At 44.8% G+C, this 21,684-nt stretch overlaps 1 protein-coding gene across 1 annotated transcript in view; it reads left to right on the forward strand.

The window, feature by feature from the left end:
- LOC124786696 (titin-like) overlaps positions 1 to 21,684 on the forward strand; it is a 459,967-nt gene that overhangs the window by 131,003 nt on the left and 307,280 nt on the right. The window contains exons 2-3 of the mRNA XM_047254284.1: positions 8,704 to 8,999; positions 17,157 to 17,361. Coding sequence (XP_047110240.1) covers positions 8,704 to 8,999; positions 17,157 to 17,361 — 501 coding nt within the window. The remainder of the gene's footprint in view (positions 1 to 8,703; positions 9,000 to 17,156; positions 17,362 to 21,684) is intronic.

Genomic DNA, 21,684 nt, shown 5'->3' on the forward strand with positions numbered 1-21,684 from the left:
CGAATATCTGTAGTGACGTTTACATGACGAATAAAGTGTGTGCACTTGTAACTAATTTAAGTTTTTCTTCATATAGTTCAATAATTGTCACCCTGTATGACACTTATTGTGAAACCCAGTGGTAATTTTACAATTAATATAACTCCCTTGTATCCCGCAACTTGATAAGAAACGTTCTGCAGTAGCGTTCTATGGACATTGGTAGATAGTCGCGCAGGATTAGCCGAGCGGTCTAGGGCGCTGCACTCATAGACTGTGGGACTGTTCGAGTCCACCCTCGGGCATGGGTGTGTGTGTGTTTGTCCTTAGGATAATTTAGGTTAAGTAGTGTGTAAGCTTAGGGACTGATGACTTTAGCAGTCAAATCCGATAAGATTTCACACACATTTGAACATTTTTTGAGCCAGGCGGTGTGGCCGTGCGGTTCTAGGCGCTTCAGTCTGGAACCGCGTGACCACTACGGTCGCAGGTTCGAATCCTGCCTCGGGCATGGACGTGTGCGATGTCCTTAGGTTAGTTAGGTTTAAGTAGTTCTAAGTTCTAAGGGACTGATGACCACAGATGTTAAGTCCCATAGTGCTCAGAGCCATCTGAACCATTTTGAACATTTTTTGACATTGGTAGCTAGATAAATGAAAAAATAAAATGAAATAAATCAAAATCGGGTTTCTAACATAGACCGCGAAAATGAGGCCGCGACGCTAGTCACTGAGCCACCATTTCGACTCTGAATTACGTCGAAACTTTGACCGCCGTTTCCTCAGAGACGGTCGAGTTCCGCGGACAAGCCTGGATACGTATTCGCTTCTTTCGACTCCTCTTCCACTGAGCGAAGTTTCCGAGAAATCGGTTTATGGCACTTGCCGTGTTGTCCTCGTGAGTTCAAGCGTAGAACGCCAGGAGCGCTGCAACAGACTCAGTTGCCGCGAATAGTCGATTGAAACGAGAAAGTCGCTAGTCTAAAAGGGGCTCTCAGTTCTCATAACACCGCTGGGGTCGTGGAATTGCGTGAGCGAGAGCGCGCAGTTGCGCCGAGGTGAGCCGGCCGTGTCTCGGAGCCTGCTGGCCCCTTTTCGTCGGCGCCGCGAGCGACCGGGGAGAGGCAGGCCTACGTATCGGCCGGCGCGGCGTATGTCACGGGCGAACCGTGCCAAGGCCGGGCCTGCGGTCTCCGGTTGCAACGCGATAGCGCGGCGAGGGGCCGGTTCGCAGAAGCCGCCGTGAGCTCACGCACCCGCTGGCGCCCTGGAAAGCGAGGCATGCTCCTTATACGCGCGCTGACCTCCCGTTTAGCCGGAATCCGCGGGTCTCCCACAGCCGCGACAAAAGAGACGCGCTCGACGCTCGCTCGGCGCACAGTGCCGTCTGCCGCCTCTCAGCCACTGGCCCAGTGTTGACACGGCTCTCGAGACGGACACAGTGCTCGCCGCTCCGTCCTCGCATTACCTGCCGGACAGTGTACGTCATCTAGCCTCTCGCGTGTAGGTAAGTGCCCATTACAGCTGACGTTAGCACTGGCTCGGACGCTTTGATCTTTACCGAGCAGCCGCTTGACGGGCGACACGGTGGCCGCACCTTCGCAGCGATCGTGTCAAATCCAGCTCCATCTGTTCGTCTACGAAACCCAGAAAGCAGTAGATTCCGGCACCCGGGTTGATGCCAAGTTCCTTGATATTCGGATGGCGTTCGATACGGTTCCGTACTGTCACATTACGAACAAAATGTGAGCGTCATAAATGTCTGCCCAGCTGTGTTATTGGGATGATGACTTCGTAGCAAACAGAACAGAGCATGTCATTCCTAACGCAGAGAAATCTTTAGACGTAGAAGTACCTTCGGACGGTACCCCAAAATGGTTCAAATGGCTCTGAGCACTATGGGACTTAACTTCTAAGCTCATCAGTCCCCTAGAACTCAAACTACTCAAACCTAACTAACCTAAGGACATCACACACATCCATGCCAGATGCAGGATTCGAACCTGCGACCATAGCGGTGGCGCGGTTCCAAACTGTAGCGCCTAGAACCGCTCGTTCACCCAGGACGGCACGGTACCCCAAAGGAGTGTTGTTCGACCATTACTTTTTACAGTGTATGAAATGACCTAGTGGATAAAGCTTTTCGCGAATGATACTGTGGTATACAGGGAAGTCGCAGTGCTAGGAAACTCTGGCAGCGGTCCGTCGTCTGGTACAGGACTTCGCAGCTCACTTCAAGATAAACAGGTGTAAAGTACCAAGTATAAGCAGGCAGAATACCTCATTATTGTATGACTTACTCGACTGCGGTGCGATCACTGGAGGCAATCACATCCATAAAATATCTAGCAGTATGGATACGGAGTGATTTAAAGTGGGCCGGCCGGTGAGGCCGAGCGGTTCTAAGCGCTTCAGTCTGGAACCGTACGACCGCTACGGTCGCAGGTTCGAATCCTGCCTCAGGCATGGATGTGTGAGATGTCCTTAGGTTAGTTAGGTTTAAGTAGTTCTAAGTTCCAGGGGACTGATGACCTCAGATGTTAAGTCCAATAGTGCTCAGAGCCATTTGATTTAAAGTGGAAGGTTCACATACAAGTAACCGCTATGAGCCTCTTCCATTTCTTGGAATAGGGTGCTTTTGTTGCCCAATTCGACTTGATGCTCATGCTAGCTGTGTCACTTATAGTATCGTCTAGCAACCTAATTCTGAGTATTCCTCGTCCTCTCGCTCTTGGTATTGTCCTACAGAATGCTGTATGTAGCTTCTCTGTTTGCAACATTCTTGACATGTGACAAGCCTAGATCAAACTACCGTCTTTTAGCACTTCGCCAGTGTTACGGCGTTTGTGCAAACGCCCTTTCTTCCTTTTTCCTCTTCTCCATACCACGTTATTTTATTGGATTAATGGCTCTGAGCACTATGCGACTTAACTTCTGAGGTCATCAGTCGCCTAGAACTTAGAACTAATTAAACCTAACTAACCTAAGGACATCACACACATCCATGCCCGAGGCAGGATTCGAACCTGCGACCGTAGCGGTCACGCGGTTCCAGACTGAAGCGCCTTTAACCGCACGGCCACACCGGCCGGCTTTATTGGATTACAAACCCAAAAATATTTCTTAATTTTTTTCTTTCGAGTATTAACAGTTTCTCTTCATCTTACTATGACAGCTGTCCCAGAAATGTTGCGACAAACTTAGAAGTGTTGTAGAGGGTGTATTTAGGAACAAATCGAGGATAAGAACGCGTGTACAGAAACGCTATCCAAAGTCGCTACAGAGCGTTAAAGGTATAGACGCCGTCGCCTGGCACTAGGCAACCCCTTCGGCAGCAAACGTGACTTTGTACGCTCACGGACCGTACGCGGAACGTCTCGCGATGTTGTTTGTTATTCAGTGTTCGCGAGTGATTGCTACGATCGCCACCGGAGAACACTGATGAATGCCATGCTCTTTTGTCTTGGTGGATGAGGCTGCAGACATGGGTTTCCATCTGTAGTTTTTTATCCTCTTGAATATAGAAAAACATTGGCGATTTTAGAGGCTTCCAGAAGAAAAATGAACTGTGGATGGAAACCTGTGACCGAAATCCTCATCCACGGAGACAACAGAGCATCGCATTCATATGAGACAACGTCTTTCTTCACAGCAGCTAGCTCCATCTTCTCCTCTGTGATCACGGCGCGATCAGTAAAGAACAACAACATTGAGAGACGTTCTGCCTATGGCCCGTCAACGTGCAAAGCTACAACCCCTCGAAGTTTGTCGCAACATTTCTGGGACACCCTGTGTATCAAAGCTACTCATACATATAATATTAGTGACAAAGGCGGATTTTGTAGTTATTGCTAAGTGATCTTTTCTTTAAGATATTGATACAAATATAGACTGTTCTGTTAGCTACTTCTAGACGGGCATCTATTTCTATATCAGTGCTGTTGTGCTTACGAAAAAGACTCCCTAAGTACTCGAAGCGGACAGCTGTCTTGAAGGGGCCGGCCGGGGTGGCCGAGCGGTTCTAGGCGCTACAGTCTGGAACCGCGCCACCGCTATGGACGCAGGTTCGAATCCTGCCTCCGGCATGGATGTGTGTGATGTCCTTAGGTTAGTTAGGTTTAAGTAGTTCTAAGTTCTAGGGGACTGATGACCTCAGCAGTTAAGTGCCATAGTGCTCAGAGCCATTTGAAACATTTTTTTTATCTTGAAAGTGAATCCATCTACCCTCAAACCTGCAGCACTTGGGATTTTCTTACTTATGGCCCCTCATTCTGTTTTGTTTTCTGTCTGTCTGCTTTTTCAACCACTCTGTGACAGTTCTGCATCATTATGCTGTCTTGAAACTACTTATTGATGCTACATAGTCGACTCTAGTAACGCTCACACACTGCAGCTGCACCCCTTGTGGGTTAGTTTTAGTGAATTCTCTATTGATCTTCTCTAAGACTTGCTTATTCCTCAGTATTTGTGATTAATAGCTACTCAAAATACAGAAATATCACACAGGATAAAATTTTATCGCTAATTAAAGTACTGACTTTCCGGTATTCCAGTACAGTTATATTTGCAGAACGAAGAAAAATTTGAGTGCCCGAACTTCTCAGCACGATTCCTTGTGTAGCAACAGTACAAACGTGCCTGTAATAAAATTTCCTCGAGTTCATATTTTCAGTTCAAAAAGGACGTCCAAGAAAAGTATTTAGTTCATGAGTACGTTACGTACTTTCGTTCAGTTCGGTATAACAACGTATTTCAGTTAGTGCAGTGTGCAGTATGTTGGGGTAGAATACTGGAGGTGGAGGATTTGATTAACGGTGTAGGACTCTTTGTTTTCATTGCGTAATTTTACTCTGGGCAGTATACTAGTTGGCGTCATAATTCTTGTACAAAAATTGCTGCACATATTGTGTAAAACGTATCTAAATACAAAGTACTAGTGCTAAACGAGAGTACAATCGTTTTTATTTCTTCACTTTTAGAGACCTATTTTACCTTCACACGCGCAGTCACTACCATGCGCCACATTCGTCCACGCTTTATGGTCCATTGTTACCATTGTTGCCGTTTTTTTTCACTTATGCCCCTTCCCCCAAAGCAATAAACACCAACTCTGTCTCCGTTTTGGTCTACCCCTCATTTCATTACCTTCCCCTATTAAGTTGGTACTTCTCCTAGGAAGGCCACCTCAGCAATAAAAATCAGTCATATCATTGAGTGTGTTCTTTTACACACATTAGGTCCACTTCATTCGCTGCCGCATTCAGTGAAGATATTTGACATGCATGTAATAACAGTGTTGGCAAATTCACATTTTTATGTCCATTTACTATCGAAAATAATAATACTAAATTTTGTTTCGGACATTTTTGCATTGCTAGGAAGGTAGTATGTATTTCAAAGCTTCCTGTCGAAACATACTAAACTGAGCGATGTCCAAGGAGATGAGAATTTCTTTTTATCGTATTGAAAACTAGCAGCCAGAACTTTATAAGTTTTTCATTTCCTGTGCGCGAAATGATAAGTATTACGTGGCGAGCTATGATAAACATAGTAAAATCGTTTATTTTCGTCAGTACTGTGAGTTCACTTGTAATGACTAATGGAACCAGTACATGAAATCACATTGCCTTGGTAACGATGAAACACTTATTGTTCAACCAAGTCGTATCACTGTTTGAGTCTCTGAAAGATTTCAGGTTGGAATCTTGGCAGATACTCGGATCTGAGCTGTCTTTAATGAGAGTTTTATAACCGGTAAACTTTTATAGCGCTGATACAGGAATAATGAAGTATTAAAAATCGAAACTCACGTTATTACTAATGAGAATAGTTTACCATAACCTCCCACTTGTTTGTGGATGAGGTATCAAAAGTGTAGCCCTGGCGCGGTAGGAGAATGGCTGCAATGCAGTTTACCTCTCTTGGAAAGCACCAGTGGGATTAACCTATCCACTAGGGGGACCACCATCAGCAATGTCTTTCCCCTGCATTTTATAGAACGCTGCCACGTGAGGTGGAGCAATTATAACACTTTGGACTCGAATTCACGAGCACTGCAGTTCAAAACCCTGTCCGGTCATCCAGATTTAGATTTTTTATGATTTTCCTAAATCGCGTAAGATAAATACCAGAATGATATCATCGAAAGGGCAGCCCATGATTTTCCCCCAACTTTCCTCAGTACGAGATTGTCCTCCATGTCTAATAACTTCGACAGTGACAGGGCATTAAACCGTATTCCTCCTACTTAATAAAACGCTATGGGAAAGTCTGAAATGTAATTCACAAATAAGCTCTTGATTGGCCATTTTATGCTACCTTCTGCCTTTCCTATACTGGCTCCATCCAGCTAATGATAGTTTCTTCTACCGTCAGTTGACGCAACAGCTACATATAGGTCCAGTGCCACCACGACGCCTCTGCTTGCAGATCTCAAAGGGGGAAGAAAGACGACACATACAGTTGCAGATTTTTCCTTTTACGTAGATCAGCCAAATAGCTAGTCCAAAAACACCAATTTTTCAGTAACTTTAATTATGATCCTTCATCCCTTTGTAGTTCTTTGGTATTGGTGTCCATCCCTTACGAGTTCTGTTTACATTCCACCTCTTGGTATAGTTCATTAATTAACAATGATGTTAACACCCACAGAAATTATTCGGCTCAAATTAAGTCAACCACGTTTACTTGTGTTTCATATTATGTCAGCACACTGATCCGAAACTTTCGGCTAATTCCAGTTTATCTGTTTTCTGCGCCATGTCTCCTCTACCCGACGCGTGGGAGAACAAATAGCTTCCGTTCTTGTAAATACGTTCTCGATCTGCTGGATTCCGCAGGTTACAGAATGCACACGCCCATGCCCAACAACAATTTTCAAAATCTCTAATGCTACAGGCTGATAATACTCTCGTCGATACTATCAGTCTGGTATATATTTCCGTCTATGCATATTCATCGCCGGCCGAAGTGGCCGTGCGGTTAAAGGCACTGCAGTCTGGAACCGCAAGACCGCTACGGTCGCAGGTTCGAATCCTGCCTCGGGCATGGATGTTTGCGATGTCCTTAGGTTAGTTAGGTTTAACTAGTTCTAAGTTCTAGGGGACTAATGACCTCAGCAGTTGAGTCCCATAGTGCTCAGAGCCATGCATATTAATCGTCTCATAAGAGTGCGGGGATAGTTGATTCAGTATCTCCATGGCCGGTTGCTTTCCCCAAATATCCTTCCTTAGCTAAAGGGTGTTTCGTCCATAACGAAAGACGGAGTGTATATTGTTGTACTCAGATGCGATATAGTTTCGAAAGCAAAGCAGTCTTTAACAGAAGCATCAATTCGAGATCCACTGTATACTACTAAAGTTATCCAATGTTACCACAACCAGAGTGTACTGTTGTGTTTTTTCTACCTCGTTGCCGGCCGGAGTGGCCGTGCGGTTCTAGGCGCTACAGTCTGGAACCGCACTGCTTCTACGGTCGCAGGTTCGAATCCTGCCTTGGGCATGGATGTGTGTGATGTCCTTAGGTTAGTTAGGTTTTAGTAGTTCTAAGTTCTAGGGGACTGATGACCACAGAAGTTAAGTCCCATGGTGCTCAGAGCCATTGGAACCCATCTACCTCGTTGTGAATGTACCACACAAACCTGGAAGATTAATTAGTGTTATCCTTTTCTATTCTTTCTAACACAGTACCTCAGCCACTAGGTAGCGTAGTCTGTGTGGTTGTGATGACCACTGTGTCAGGATGGCGTACTGGTCAGCGCAGAGCGTCTCCCTAGTAAGCCTGGTCTAGCAACAATTTTCAACTTGCTCCATTGACATAAATCAGTGCTCACTGGCAGCTAACGTCTTTAAGTCTTTTGTGTCTTCATTATTAGTGCGTTTAATTCTACAAAACAGGCCTATTTCGGCTCACACCTACCTTGACCGTTGTTCTTTCTTTCTTTCTTTCGCTTGTGCCTTTTCCCGCAGTTAGGCAGGGTCGGCAAGATTAATCGGATTTGGCAATGTTTTTGGAAGGGGTGGCCGGATGCCCATCCTGCCGCCACCCCGTACCCCCTGGGACGGAGGTAGTGTACCCCAACTGTCAGCGACTAGTTTAATCCATGGAATAGTACGAAAGTGTTCAAATGTCTGTGAGCCGTGTAACTGAGGCGGGATGTGGGGACCAGCCCGGTATTCACCTAGGGGGATGTGGAAAACCGCCTAAAAACCACATCTAGGCTGGCTCGCACACCGGCCGTCGTCGTTAATCCGCCGGGCGGATTTGATCCGGGGCCGGCGCGCCTACCCGAGTCCAGGAAGCAGCGCATTAGCGCTCTCGGCTAACCTGGCGGGTACCTACCTTGACTGTAGTTAATCTTTGCCAAAGCTAGTCTGAAACAAACGCCACGTTTCTGTCACACACTAATGTGGGAAGGGTGACACTACCATTGACAAAAATCTCAGAATCGCTTTCCTGTGTGCTAGTTATGACTTAACTGGAACACTCGTTGGTGATGTTTCATGGAAGTGCTACAATGCATTTTATTAGCAGGAGATACGTCAATGATATAGTGGCGATGGACAACTCGCGCTATGAGCAACGGATGAGAGTATTTACAGGTGGTGGACTCTTTGTGTATGAATGCGATGGCTGCCGCTGTGTGTGTGTCTCGAACGTTCAGTGCCGCTGCATAACAGCCTCTTTTGGCCCGCCACTGACTAAATTTGTTGCCGGCCTCTTGCAGTGGCAGCAGACCGACGACTTTGCGCGCAAGAAGGAGATCCGCGCGCGCATGTACAAGCTGCGCGAGCAGCGCCTGCGAGAGTTCTACACGACCGGCGAGGTTCTGCGCGACGTTCTGAGCGTCACCGGCGGCTCACCCCCGCCCCCGCACTTCGGCGGCAGCGCCTCCGACCTCCGCCAGCAGGAGACCAAGAGCGCCACCATCCGCCACGCCGACTCGCTGGCCGACGAGGGCTTCCTCTCGCTCAAGTCCAAGGAGATCCGCGACTCCGAGTCGCCCACCAGAGACATCCACAGGTAAACAAACACTCCCATTGTGCGACATGTGGCGACGGCGCCAGTTGAGTCGAGGCCTGTCCACAGGGCTACTACAACCATTACAAAAGTCGACAAAACAAGAATAAAAAGTTAAAAATCGTTTGCATTAAGACCAACATGTAGAGTGCTGTTGCTCTTCTACATCTCGCCGGCCCCGGTCTACTTCCAGTGTGATGAGCAGCTGGACAGGTCTGGCAGTAATTCGTTCTATTTGGGGTGACTGGGATGACAGTTCAAGACAGTCCATCTCGAGCTGTTCCTAATTTGCTTTTTAACCTAGCCTTTTCCACACGGTTTGAGGAAGGACGACCTTTCGCAAGAGGACGATGTCAACAATTCGGTTTTCAGTGGTTGACTTGGAAACTCCAAAGAAGCGAAAGGTACTCTTTACTCTAACTGTTCCTAATGCCATCGACTATCTTCTGCAGAAGCTGAAAATTCCTCACCGGTTGTCTGTGGTGCGCAGGCCTCGTGGATAGGACAGAAAAGTTCCCCACGAAAAAATAAAGTGCGCGGGGATTTCAGCACCAGGAATAATTGCTACCAGCGAGTTGCAAATGGCTGAAACAAGACGAGGCGCGCACTTGAACCCGTATGTTTGGCCAGTCACAAGGCCGTCTCTGTATAGGATGACAGGCGTCGTGCTGCTGAAACACCAGCACCGTACAATTAAACGTTATTCCACAGCTCTTTCTCTAGTCGCTGTGATAGAAGAACCTGAAGTGCGTGTCGCGTCAGTAGTCGGGCCAGTCTTGAAGCATTCTGGGCGTATCCTTCCGCCAACTGCCGGTAGCTAATGATATTAATTATCCTTCTGGGCGTTGGCTATCTCACCTACAGACTGCAGCGCGGCCACACGTCAGTAGTCACAGCGTTATGAAAGTGTCTGCCCCCTCTCTGACCCACTTGAAGCAGATCCCAACCCCTCTACGTTTCATACCTGCTCTCTCTCTCTCTCTCTCTCTCTCTCTCTCTCTCTCTCTCCTTCTCCCTGTCTCGCCCCTTTAATCTACCTTCCGATGCGATATCAATTGTAATGTCTTCAATGAATTAGTCCCCATGAATTGTTTTCTTGTAAAACCTCACAGCACACTCGATTCGCAGGTGGAAGAGTGAGGTACAAACGCCTACCTCGCCATCTACGTTTATCTCCCACAAACCGTTTAAACAGAATGCTGGAGTGGTTTCAAAAGGACGCGACCAATTTCATTGCCTACACTCGTCAGTTATGAGCTTCTGTCCTGTCTTCAATGATCCCGTCTTCTGTTGTTGTTGTTGTTGTGGTCTTCAGTCCTGAGACTGGTTTGATGCAGCTCTCCATGCTACTCCATCCTGTGCAAGCTTCTTCATCTCCCAGTACTTACTGCAACCTAATCCTTCTGGATCTGTTTAGTGTATTCATCTCTTGGTCTCCCTCTACGATTTTTACCCTCCACGCTGCCCTCCAATGTTAAATTTTTGATCCCTTGATGCCTCAGGACATGTCCTACCAACCGGTCCCTTCTTATTGTCAAGTTGTGCCACAAACTCCTCTTCTCCCCAATTCTATTCAATACCTCTTCATTAGTTATGTGATCTACCCATCTAATCTTCAGCATTCTTCCGTAGCACCACATTTCGAAAGCTTCTATTCTCTTCTTGTCCAAACTATTTATCGTCCATGTTTCACTTCCATACATGGCTACACTCCATACATGTACTTTCAGAAACAACTTCCTGACACTTAAATCTATACTCGATGTTAACAAGTTTCTCTTCTTCAGAAACGCTTTCCTTGCCATAGCCAGACTACATTTTATATCCGCTCTACTTCGACCATCATCAGTTATTCTACTCCCCAAATAGCAAAACTCCTTTACTACTTTAAGTGTCTCATTTCCTAATCTAATTCCCTCAGCATCACCCGACTTAATTCGACCACATTCCATTATCCTCGTTTTGCTTTTGTTGATGTTCATCTTATATCCTCCTTTCAAGACACTGTCCATTTCTTCAACTGCTCTTCCAAGTCCTTTGCTGTCTATGACAGAATTACAATGTCATCGGCGAACCTCAAAGTTTTTATTTCTTCTCCATGGATTTTAATACCTACTCCGAATTTTTCTTTCGTTTCCTTTACTGCTTGCTCAATATACAGATTGAATAACATCGGGGACAGGCTACAACCCTGTCTCACTCCCTTCCCAACCGCTGCTTCCCTTTCATGCCCCTCGACTCTTATAACTGCCATCTGGTTTCTGTACAAATTGTAAATAGCCTTTCGCTCCCTGTATTTTACCCCTGCCACCTTCAGAATTTGAAAGAGAGTATTCCAGTGAACATTGTCAAAAGTTTTCTCTAAGTCTACAAATGCGAGAAACGTAGTTTTGCCTTTCCTTAATCTATTTTCTAAGATAAGTCGTAGGGTCAGTATTGCCTCACATGTTCCAACATTTCTATGGAATCCAAACTGATCTTCCCCGAGGTCGGCTTCTACCAGTTTTTCCATTCGACTGTAAAGAATTCGCGTTAGTATTTTGCAGCTGTGACTTATTAAACTGGTAGTTCGGTAATTTTCACATCTGTCAACATCTTCTATGAGACACAAAATCCCAGTCTTCTCTCCTCTCCTTTCTCCACGGCAAAACATCATCCCAACAACGTTGCCCATCTCGCTGACGTAAGAAATGTTATTAATGTATCTCTCACTGAAAAATTTACTGCAGGGTATTAGCAAGAGCTGACAAGAAAATTACTTCAACTTCTCGTAAGACTTGGGAGTTACAAGACAATGTTGCTGCATAACACTGCACTACAATACTGTGTATCCCTCCGTCCATTTTGATGACTTTCCCTGCAAAAAATGTTCATTTTTAACTGTATAGCTTGATGTAAACATTCACAAATTTATTAAAATATGGCAGACAACACTATACTGCCCTGCAGTGTTTTCAATCAATATATTATGGTGCTTTCAGAGAGAAACAAGGAGCAAATGAAGCTCTGAAACGCCGAAACAGCTTTGCTCCTCTACTCCGCAAACAACGAAAAGCACAATTATGGCTCTGCACAATAACAGCAGCAACAATTGATACCCACTGGGCGTAAATTTCTTGCTTCCGCCCACCCTCACAATCACACCCTCCAAATCTGCCAACAGCTACGATATTTACAGAATAGTGAATTGAAGCTGTGTATTTTTTTGTCAGTTTTAGATAAACTAAGTGAATATTATATACTGTTTTAGTAATGCGTTTCGGCAGTCATACCATCGTCGCTAGGTACATTAATATACATTTACGTTGTGTGACTTAGTCGTGACATGTACATGTGTGTTTGGCAGACAGCTATATGTACTGTTCAACTAGTGAAGAATCATTAACTTTACTTACTGAGCTGGTAGGTATACACATTTCTACATTGCCAGCTGTACTAACCGCATATCCAGATGAATCAAGCCGTAGTACATTACACACGTTTGTCACATATTTCAAAATCATGTTTTTTGCAAGCCTTACAGCGCAAAGATGTTAGCTGTCACGGAGATTCTGGACACTGGCGAGAGATACCTCCGATATGGTCAAATATATCACCGTTATGGAATTTTTAGTTCTTTATAACAGTATAGACGCCAGAAAGTAATTACTTTAATTTGAAAACAGAAGCAAGCTGTCATGAAAATTAGTAATAAGGCTCTACAGATTCTGGCACATTTATGTTATTGCGTCACATACCTCAATCCAATAACAAACATTATTTCTGTAAAAGCTACAACTGGAAGTGGACTATATAAATATTGTTAACAGTTTACAACAGTCACGTCAACATTTTTGAGTAACATCTAGAAAGATTGATTGAGTTGCATTCAGTTTGTTCACACTGAATGTTTTTTATGATCTGCTTATTACGTAAAAAAATCTCAGGTTCCTCATATAGACCCATCTTATGGCCGTTCTCTGCTTTATGCGATACTTTCAAGCTGTTGTTTGTTTCTATGTTCTGTATCTTTTATATGTGGTGCTGCTGATGTATCACGTATATTGCATATTGAATATGGTTGGTGATGTGGTCTTTAAACGGGATATGAAGTTACATCCCTTTTAACCTATGTACTGAACAGGAAATTCAGAATGAACAAATTTAGAAATTCCAAAGTTTGAGTAGATGTCAGGGTTGCTTTCAGTATTGTAGGATAACCTGTAGCGTAAAAAAGTGTAGTGGAAAAATCTGTTCCAATGTTATAACATTAAAACCTGTTGGCATGTGATTGAAAAATGTTTCCTAAAGATACCATAAACACAGTCAACAAATAATTTTGTTGATTACTGTTTTTTCTTCCAACTTTATTTCTGATTTTATTGGATTGGCTGTCAGTAAAGGCAGGCATATTTTAGCTGGAACAGTTTCCTTGATTTGCTACTGCCACTCTGCATTTTGTATCCTCTCTACTTTGGCGACTGTCAGATGTTTTGCAGCCCAAATATCAAAATTCATCTATTACTTTTCGTATCTCATTTCCCAGTCTAATTTCCTCAGCATCATCTGATTTAATTAGACCACATTCGATTAGTTATGTTCTGCTTCTGTTGACATTCATTCTATATCCTCTTTTCGAGATACTAACTATACCATTCAGTTGATTATCCAACTCCTTTGCTATCTCTTTCAAAATTAGAATATCATTGCTATACATTCTAGTTTTTATTCCTTCTCTCTGAACTTTATTTCGTTTTTCCAGATTTATCCTCAGTTTTCTTTACCGCATGCTCAACGTACAGACTAAGTAACATTGTGGATAGTCTAGATCCCTGTCTTACTCTCTTCCCTACTACTTCTTCCCTTTCATGTTCTCCAACCGTTATGACTGCTGTCTGGTTTCTGTACGAGTTGGAAAAAACTTTTTGAATCCAGTATTTTGTTCCTCCTATCTTCAGAATTTAAAAAAGTCAACACTGTTAAAGGCTGTTTTCTAAATTTACAAATGATATAATATGTAACTTCCTGACAGATTAAAACTGTGTGCCCGACCGAGACTCGAACTCGGGACCCTTGCATTTCGCGGGCAAGTGCTCTACCATCTGAGCTACCGAAGTACGACTCACGCCCGGTACTCACAGCTTTACTTCTGCCAGTACCTCGTCTCCTACCTTCCAAACTTTACAGAAGCTCTCCTGCGAACCTTGCAGAACTAGCACTCCTGAAAGAAAGGATATTGCGGAGACATGGCTTAGCCACAGCCTGGGGGATGTTTCTGGAAGGTAGGAGACGAGGTACTGGCAGAAGTAAAGCTGTGTGTACCGGGCGTGAGTCGTACTTCGGTAGCTCAGATGGTAGAGCACTTGCCCGCGAAAGGCAAAGGTCCCGAGTTCGAGTCTCGGTCGGGCACACAGTTTTAATCTGCCAGGAAGTTTCATATCAGCGCACACTCCGCTGCAGAGTGAAAATCTCATTCTGGATATAATATGTATTTGACTTTCTCATTCTGTCTACTAACATAAGTCTTGGGGTCAGCGTCGTCTTGCCTATTTATATATTACTCTGGAACCGTAACTTATCTTCCCTGATGTCGGCTTCTACCGATTTTGTCATTATTCTGTACATTCGTGTCGGTATTTTGCAACTATGACTTATTACACTGATCGTTCTGTAATATTCCCAAATATCAGCACCTGTCTTCTTTGGAAATAGGACTATTACATTCTTCTTGAAATCTGAGAGTATTTTGCCTGCCTCATATATCTTGCATATAAGATGGAGTAGGGTAAATCTGGGAGAGATGGCGGACATTTTAATAATTGCGTATGTAAAGTAAGGTTAGGTTAGGATAGGTTAGGTTCCCATGGTGCACTTTTAATAAAACATTTTTTTGGACAGCTAAACACACTAGTTGTCTATGACAAACAATTTTTTGTTTTTTCCTTGTAACATTTAAAGATAATATTTGACCTTGAAAATAACTATCCCTACCGCTGTGGGCGATATGCCACATGCTAAAAACCGCAAAACCACCCCTTTTCTCAGTCAAAACCCGTATGTACATATTTATAAGTACATTTTTGGTTATAAATACATCGTAGTGTGCAAAAGAAAAGATGAAATATTAAGAATAGTTTTTAATAACAAAGTAGTTCAGTGGTTTAGATAACTAATTTACTTATTGAGAGTTGAAAACATTAAAACCAAGAGATATAATCCCTTTATCTTTAGTTAACACACTCAATAATTCATAGTGAAATCTTAAATCAAAAACAAAAATAGGATTTACAAACTTGGTTCATTTGGTTATTTTTCTAGTTCCTCGGCGACTATCGACACAAAACATATTAAAAATTGTGCGGTCTTCATGTAATCAAAACTTAGAAGTTGTGCAACATAACGAATCATTTTTTGCTGTTTTCAGGTATAGTTTTACGCACTTATCACACATATCTAGTGATACTTTTCTTGATTCTTTCGTGTCGTCATAGGGGTCGTCGAGATTTGAAATGTTGTGCATACTAAGTCATTTGAACGAAAGTACAAACAAAAAAGAAACTGTTAATAAAACTATCCAAACAATGGGAAATAACCGAGTACTCAGCATACACTAAGACCTAATCGTGACGCTGAAAAATGTTTTGAAGGGATGTTTACAGACTTATCTCAGTTATTCCCCCAGAGCTTATATAAAACTTCCTCGATAGAAACGTAAACACTTTTATTATGGCCTGGCATCCACTCAGCAACTGCAGTGTCGATACCCGCACACTCTGTCGGGGTTTACCGAAACGACGACGGGTGCGCAGCCTATACCGCATGCGGCGCCTCTCGCGGATTTACCCTAATTATGTCATAGCATGCTCTGCCAAGGATTCCAGCTAGCTTGAGGGAATGTCGATTACTGCAGGTGCCTTGTTCCGTCATAAGTATGTTAGTGCTCAATCTGATTCTTGTCACAGTATCACTTCTCACATCTAATTTTCATGTAGTTCCCCTTCCTTTTCTATGATGTGAAACTTCCTGGAAGATTAGAACTGTGTGCCGGGCCGGGATTCGAACGTACGACCTTTGCCTTTCGTGAGCAACTGCAGTGCCGATACCTGCACACTCTGTCGGAGTTTGCCGTAACGACAAGGGGTGCGCAGCCTATACCGCATGCGGCGCCTCTCCCGGATTTACCCTAATTCTGTTATAGCATGCTCTGCAAAGGATCTCAGTTAGTTTGAGGGAATGTCGATTACTGCAGGTGCCTTGTTCCGGTTCTCAATCTGATTCTTCTCACAGTATCACTTCTCACATCCAATTTTCGTGTAGTTCCTGTTGTGACTTGGCAAGACAGCCAAGCCACTATGAGGTAGCCGAAAGGCACGCGTTTAAGCTCACGCAAGCTGGCGTGAGGTCTGGAGCAGTTAAAGGAGTTGAGTCTAGTAAAAAAAGTACGGAGCTTCTGGAATACTTAACTTTAATCCATAATTGGTGAACATCGGTCTGACGGTACATGCATCACACGATAAATAGCAATTGATAATGGCGCCTTGCTAGGTCGTAGCAAATGACGTAGCTGAAGGCTATGCTAAATATCGTCTCGGCAAATGAGAGCGTAATTTGTCAGTGAACCATCGCTAGCAAAGTCGGCTGTACAACTGGGGCGAGTGCTAGGAAGTCTCTCTAGACCTGCCGTGTGGCGGCGCTCGGTCTGCAATCACTGACGGTGGCGACACGCGGGTCCGACGTATACTACCGGACCGCGGCCGATTTAAAGGCTACCACCTAGCAAGTGTGATGTCTGGCGGTGACACCACAGTTCCCCTTCCTTTTCTGTGATGTTAAACTTCCCAGCAGATTAGAAGTGTGTGCCGGGCTGGGATTCGAACCTGGGACCTTTGTCTTTCGTGGATAAGTGGTCTACCGTTTGAGTTATCCAAGCACGACTCATGGCTTTCTATAATAGTGTCTTCCATCTGGTTTCCGTTGTCTGGCAGTACTCAGGGAATGCTGTTACTACCGAAAGCTTATGCTGTGCTGCTTGACAGGTGTTTGTCTTCCGGCATACAGACTGCACTGTCCTTTTTTCTCTAAATTACAATTTTGTAGTGTTGTTTATAACTGTCAGTGTACCTTGCTAGATGTAGATACGTCTGACTTGCCTGTTGCTGAGTGTGACTACCGTTGCCGCAGGCAGAGCAACAAACAGCATGCGATGGAGCCCCGCGACGACAGCGGCGTCTACTGGAAAGTGGTGCAGGAGTCGTCCTCTGGCGAGTACAGCTCCTCCGCAGTGACGGGCCCGGACGGCCACACCGTGCTGAGGGAGGCGTCCCGCAGCCAGCAGCTGGGCCTCGCCGCAGACTCCCAGCACGAGGGCGTCTCCAGGACGTCACAGGTACACGGCGGCCGCGGGCTCCGAGTCTGTCCGCCGACCTCGGACACGCGGGGTGGATCTGTATTAGAAATCCGGAATGAGTAGAGAAAGCAACACACAATCTGCTGTCTAGGCTACTCATGGGGGTTGGGTTGTTTGGGGGGAAGAGACCAAACAGCGAGGTCATCGGTCTCATCGGATTAGGGAAGGATGGGGAAGGAAGTCGGCCGTGGCCTTTCAAAGGAAGTGAGTTAGGGAAATCACGGAAAACCTAAATCAGGATGGCTACTCATGCAAAAGAACTGATAGAATTAGAAGTCTTGATAAAAACGTCATATATCCTTAGTGAATTTCAGTGAACAAGGTATGAGAATAAAAACACACAGAAATACGACGAGCGCGGGAGAAAACAGAGGAACAACTACGCCAGGGCTCTACTACGCGCGGAGAGTTTACATGCATACTGCAACACGCCTAGCTTCCGCTACCATGACCTCAATATCGCACAGGCCATTCTTTACGGAGACGACCGAACGGCACGTCTCCTCTCTAACATTGGCCGTATGACAGTGATCTCTTTTTCTAGCCTGAAAACAGTTCTCCTTCCTTCGGCGGTCGGTTTCAATGAATCAGAGACAGTGGCCCCTCGCAGGCTCCCAGCCTAATTGATCTTGTAGGCACCCTTCTCCCAGAAGAATTTGTTCGAAGGTTTTTAATGACGTTAGCACTAGGCACTGGGAACGGAAATTTATCAATGGTAACAGGTGAGAGTGTGTCCCAGACCGGAACTCGAACCCGGATTTCCCGCTTTACGCGTGCGTAAGCCTTCGCTCCCTTACCAATCCAAGCACTCTTCCTTTTCGGCCCAAATTCCGAGCGTGTTATCCATTGCTGACGCACAAACACTTAAGTATGGTTCCCTTACTCTCAATCGCTGATTCCCGTATGAGACAGGTCATGGTGTGCTTTCGACTAGAAGGGATCGTTGGTCGTCGTCACTATATATAACTGGCCATTAAAATCGCTACACCAAGAAGAAATTCAGATGATAAACAGGTATTCATTGGACAAATATATTATACTACAACTGACATGTGATTACATTTTCACGCAATTTGGGTGCATAGATCCTGAGAAATCAGTACACAGAACAACCACCTCTGACCGTAATAACGGCCTTGACACACCTGGGCATTGAGTCAAACAGAGCTTGGATGGCGTGTACAGGTACAGCTGCCCATGCAGCTTCAACACGATACCACAGTTTATCAAGAGTAGTGACTGGCGTATTGTGACGAGCCAGTTGCTCGGCCACCATTGACCAGACGTTTTCAGTTGGTGAGAGCTCTGGACAATGTGCTGGCGAGGGCAGCAGTCGAACATTTTCTGTATCCAGAAAGGTCCGTACAGGACCTGCAACATGCGGTCGTGCATTATCCTACTGAAATGTAGGGTTTCGCAGGGGTCGCATGAAGGGTAGAGCCACGGGTCGTAACACATCTGAAATGCAACGTACACTGTGCAAAGTGCTATTACTGCGAACAAGAGGTGACCGAGACGTGTAACCAATGGCACCCCATATCATCACACCGGGTGATACGCCAGTATGGCGATGACGAATACACGCGCTTCCAATGGGCGTTCACCGCGATGTCGCCAAACACGGATGCGACCATCATGATGCTGTAAACAGAACCTGGATTCATCCGAAAAAATGACGTTCTGCCATTCGTGCACCCAGGTTTGTCGTTCGTACACCATCGCAGGCGCTCCTGTCTGTGATGCTGCGTCAAGGGTAACCGCAGCCATGGTCTTCTAGCTGATAGTCCATGCTGCTGCAAACGTCGTCGAACTGTTCGTGCAGATGGTTGTTGTCTTGCAAACGTCCCGATCTGTTGACTCAGGGATCGAGACGTGGCAGCACGATCCGTTACAGCCATGCGGATAAGATGCCTGTCATCTCGACTGCTAGTGATACGAGGCCATTGGGATTTAGCACGGCGTTTCGTATTACCCTCCTGAACCCACCGATTCCATATTCTGCTAACAGGCATTGTATCTCGACCAACGCGAGCAGCAATGTCGCGATACGATAAACAGCAATCGCGACAGGCTACAATCCGAGCTTTATCAAAGTCGGAAACGTGATGGTACGCATTTCTCCTCCTTACACGAGGCATCACAACAACGTTTCACCAGGCAACACCGGTCAACTGCTGTTTGTGTATGAGAAATCGATTGGAAACTTTCCTCATGTCAGCACGTTGTAAGTGTCACCACCGGCGGCAACCTTGTGTGAATGTTCTGAAAAGCTAATCATTTGCATATCACAGCCTCTTCTTCCTGTCGGTTAAATTTCGCGTCTGTAGCACATCATCGTGGTGTAGCAATTTTAATGACCAGTAGTGTATATGGTGATTCAGATGACCTTACCTATGGGTTTTATGCAACCCGCAACGCCTTCGAATACCACCAAGTTTTTCATATTCTCTCCTTCACTACTCACAAACTATTAGTCCTACAGAAAAAAATGGACAGGACCTTTCTATAGGAAAATTTAATGCAGTTAAATTCTGTACTGCGAAATGTTTTCGCCAGAGGCCTTAGTTTTTCGAATTATTCAAAAAAATGTACAACGGTGACCTTCAAACGTGTTTCTCGAAAACTGTAGTCTCCAGGGAAAACGTATTCCGGGATAAAATTTAACTACATTAAATTTCCTACAAAAAGGCTCTCTTCATGTTTTCAGTAGAACTAATAGTTTGCATGTGGCGAGTGAGACAATATGAAAATCCTCTGCATGATTTCTGAATGTGTTGCAAGTTACACAAAACACACAGTAAGTGAATCAACCCGTATAAGTAAGTATTTGTTAAATTCCCTTGTGAGGTCGATTTTTGGCGCGAGCCGACTCTGACAATATCTGTCTCTTCTTCATCCACCCTGAATGTAACTGCTTTGCTCTCACATCTTCTTCCAAGAAATGACTATTGTACAAAATTCTACCTAATACGGGACAAAGAGCCACGTGTCGCCAAATATGTGTCGCCAAACATGCCGTTCCTCTGTCATGCCCTTCTCTCACATAATTGATAATCTCAAAATATAATAAATACCCAACATTGCCTCAGTACCACACGTCCAGCTTTGTGGTGACGAATCAAAATATTCTTATCACTACATACTCCCTGACACTCAAAGTCCCCTCTAGAAGGTGACGTGCTTAGTCGCTCCGATAATGCGTTTTCTCCGGTTGTGTCGTTGAAACTGGAGCTGCGTTTATATCTGCATCTATACTCTGCAAATCGCTGCCAAGTGCTTGGCAGAAGGTACTTTTTGTTATACCATACATGAAGATTTCTTACTGTTCCGTTCACGAAGAGAGCGTCGAAAGAACGAGTGCTTGTACGCCTCCATGCGACGTGTAATTTGCCTAATTTTAACTGCGCCATCTCTACGTCATAGATACATAGGAGGCTCTAGAACATCCGTAGTTGCCTACCTGAAAGACGATTCTTAAAAGTTTTCCAAGCAAGTTCTTTCTAGATTTATGCGTCTTTCTTGGAGTCTCTGCTAGTTCAGATTTTCAGTGTTTCCGTTACACTCATTTGTCAGTCAGACACAGTCATTGGCTGGTCCCGGCGGAGGTTCGAGTCCTCCCTAGGGCATGGGTGTGTGTGTTTGTCCTTAGGATAATTTAGGTTAAGTAGTGTGTAAGCTTAGGGACTGATGACCTTAGCAGTTAAATCCCATAAGGTTTCACACGCGTTTGAACAATTTGAACATACTCATTACTCTTCGCACTGCCCCTCTTTGAACATCGTTGATGTCCCTCGTCAGACTGACCATACATGAGCAATATTCGAGTATGGGACATACAAGTGTTTTGTATGCAATTCCTTTTGTAAAGAAACTGCTGCTTCTCAGCCTCATACGAGTAAATTGTGGCCAGTCATTTGCTTTGACTACACCGAGCCAACCTGGTAACTCCATTTCATACCTCAATATTTGTACGACACAACTTGCTCTGGTTCTCACTTAATAATCCGTCAATCAAACAATACCGTTTTTTTAATTTTCGCCTAGTACTCAATTTTGTATTTCCATACATTAAGAGTTAGTCATCAGTCTCTGCTCGAGGCTGATATTTTGTCGAGATCTAACTGGATATTACTGCAATTTTTATGGGGTGGAGTTTCTTCATAGATGAGAGCTTCATTTCCAAATGGGACAGCTCAGGCCTGGGAGCCAAGTGTTCCACAGTGCGAGTTTCACCCTGTCTGCTCATTCCCCATACGTCCTACAAAATGCACACTAGACCTTTCATCACATTCAGATGACTAA

The sequence above is a fragment of the Schistocerca piceifrons genome, chromosome 1 (assembly GCF_021461385.2).
Source record: "Schistocerca piceifrons isolate TAMUIC-IGC-003096 chromosome 1, iqSchPice1.1, whole genome shotgun sequence".
Classification (NCBI taxonomy): domain Eukaryota; kingdom Metazoa; phylum Arthropoda; class Insecta; order Orthoptera; family Acrididae; genus Schistocerca; species Schistocerca piceifrons.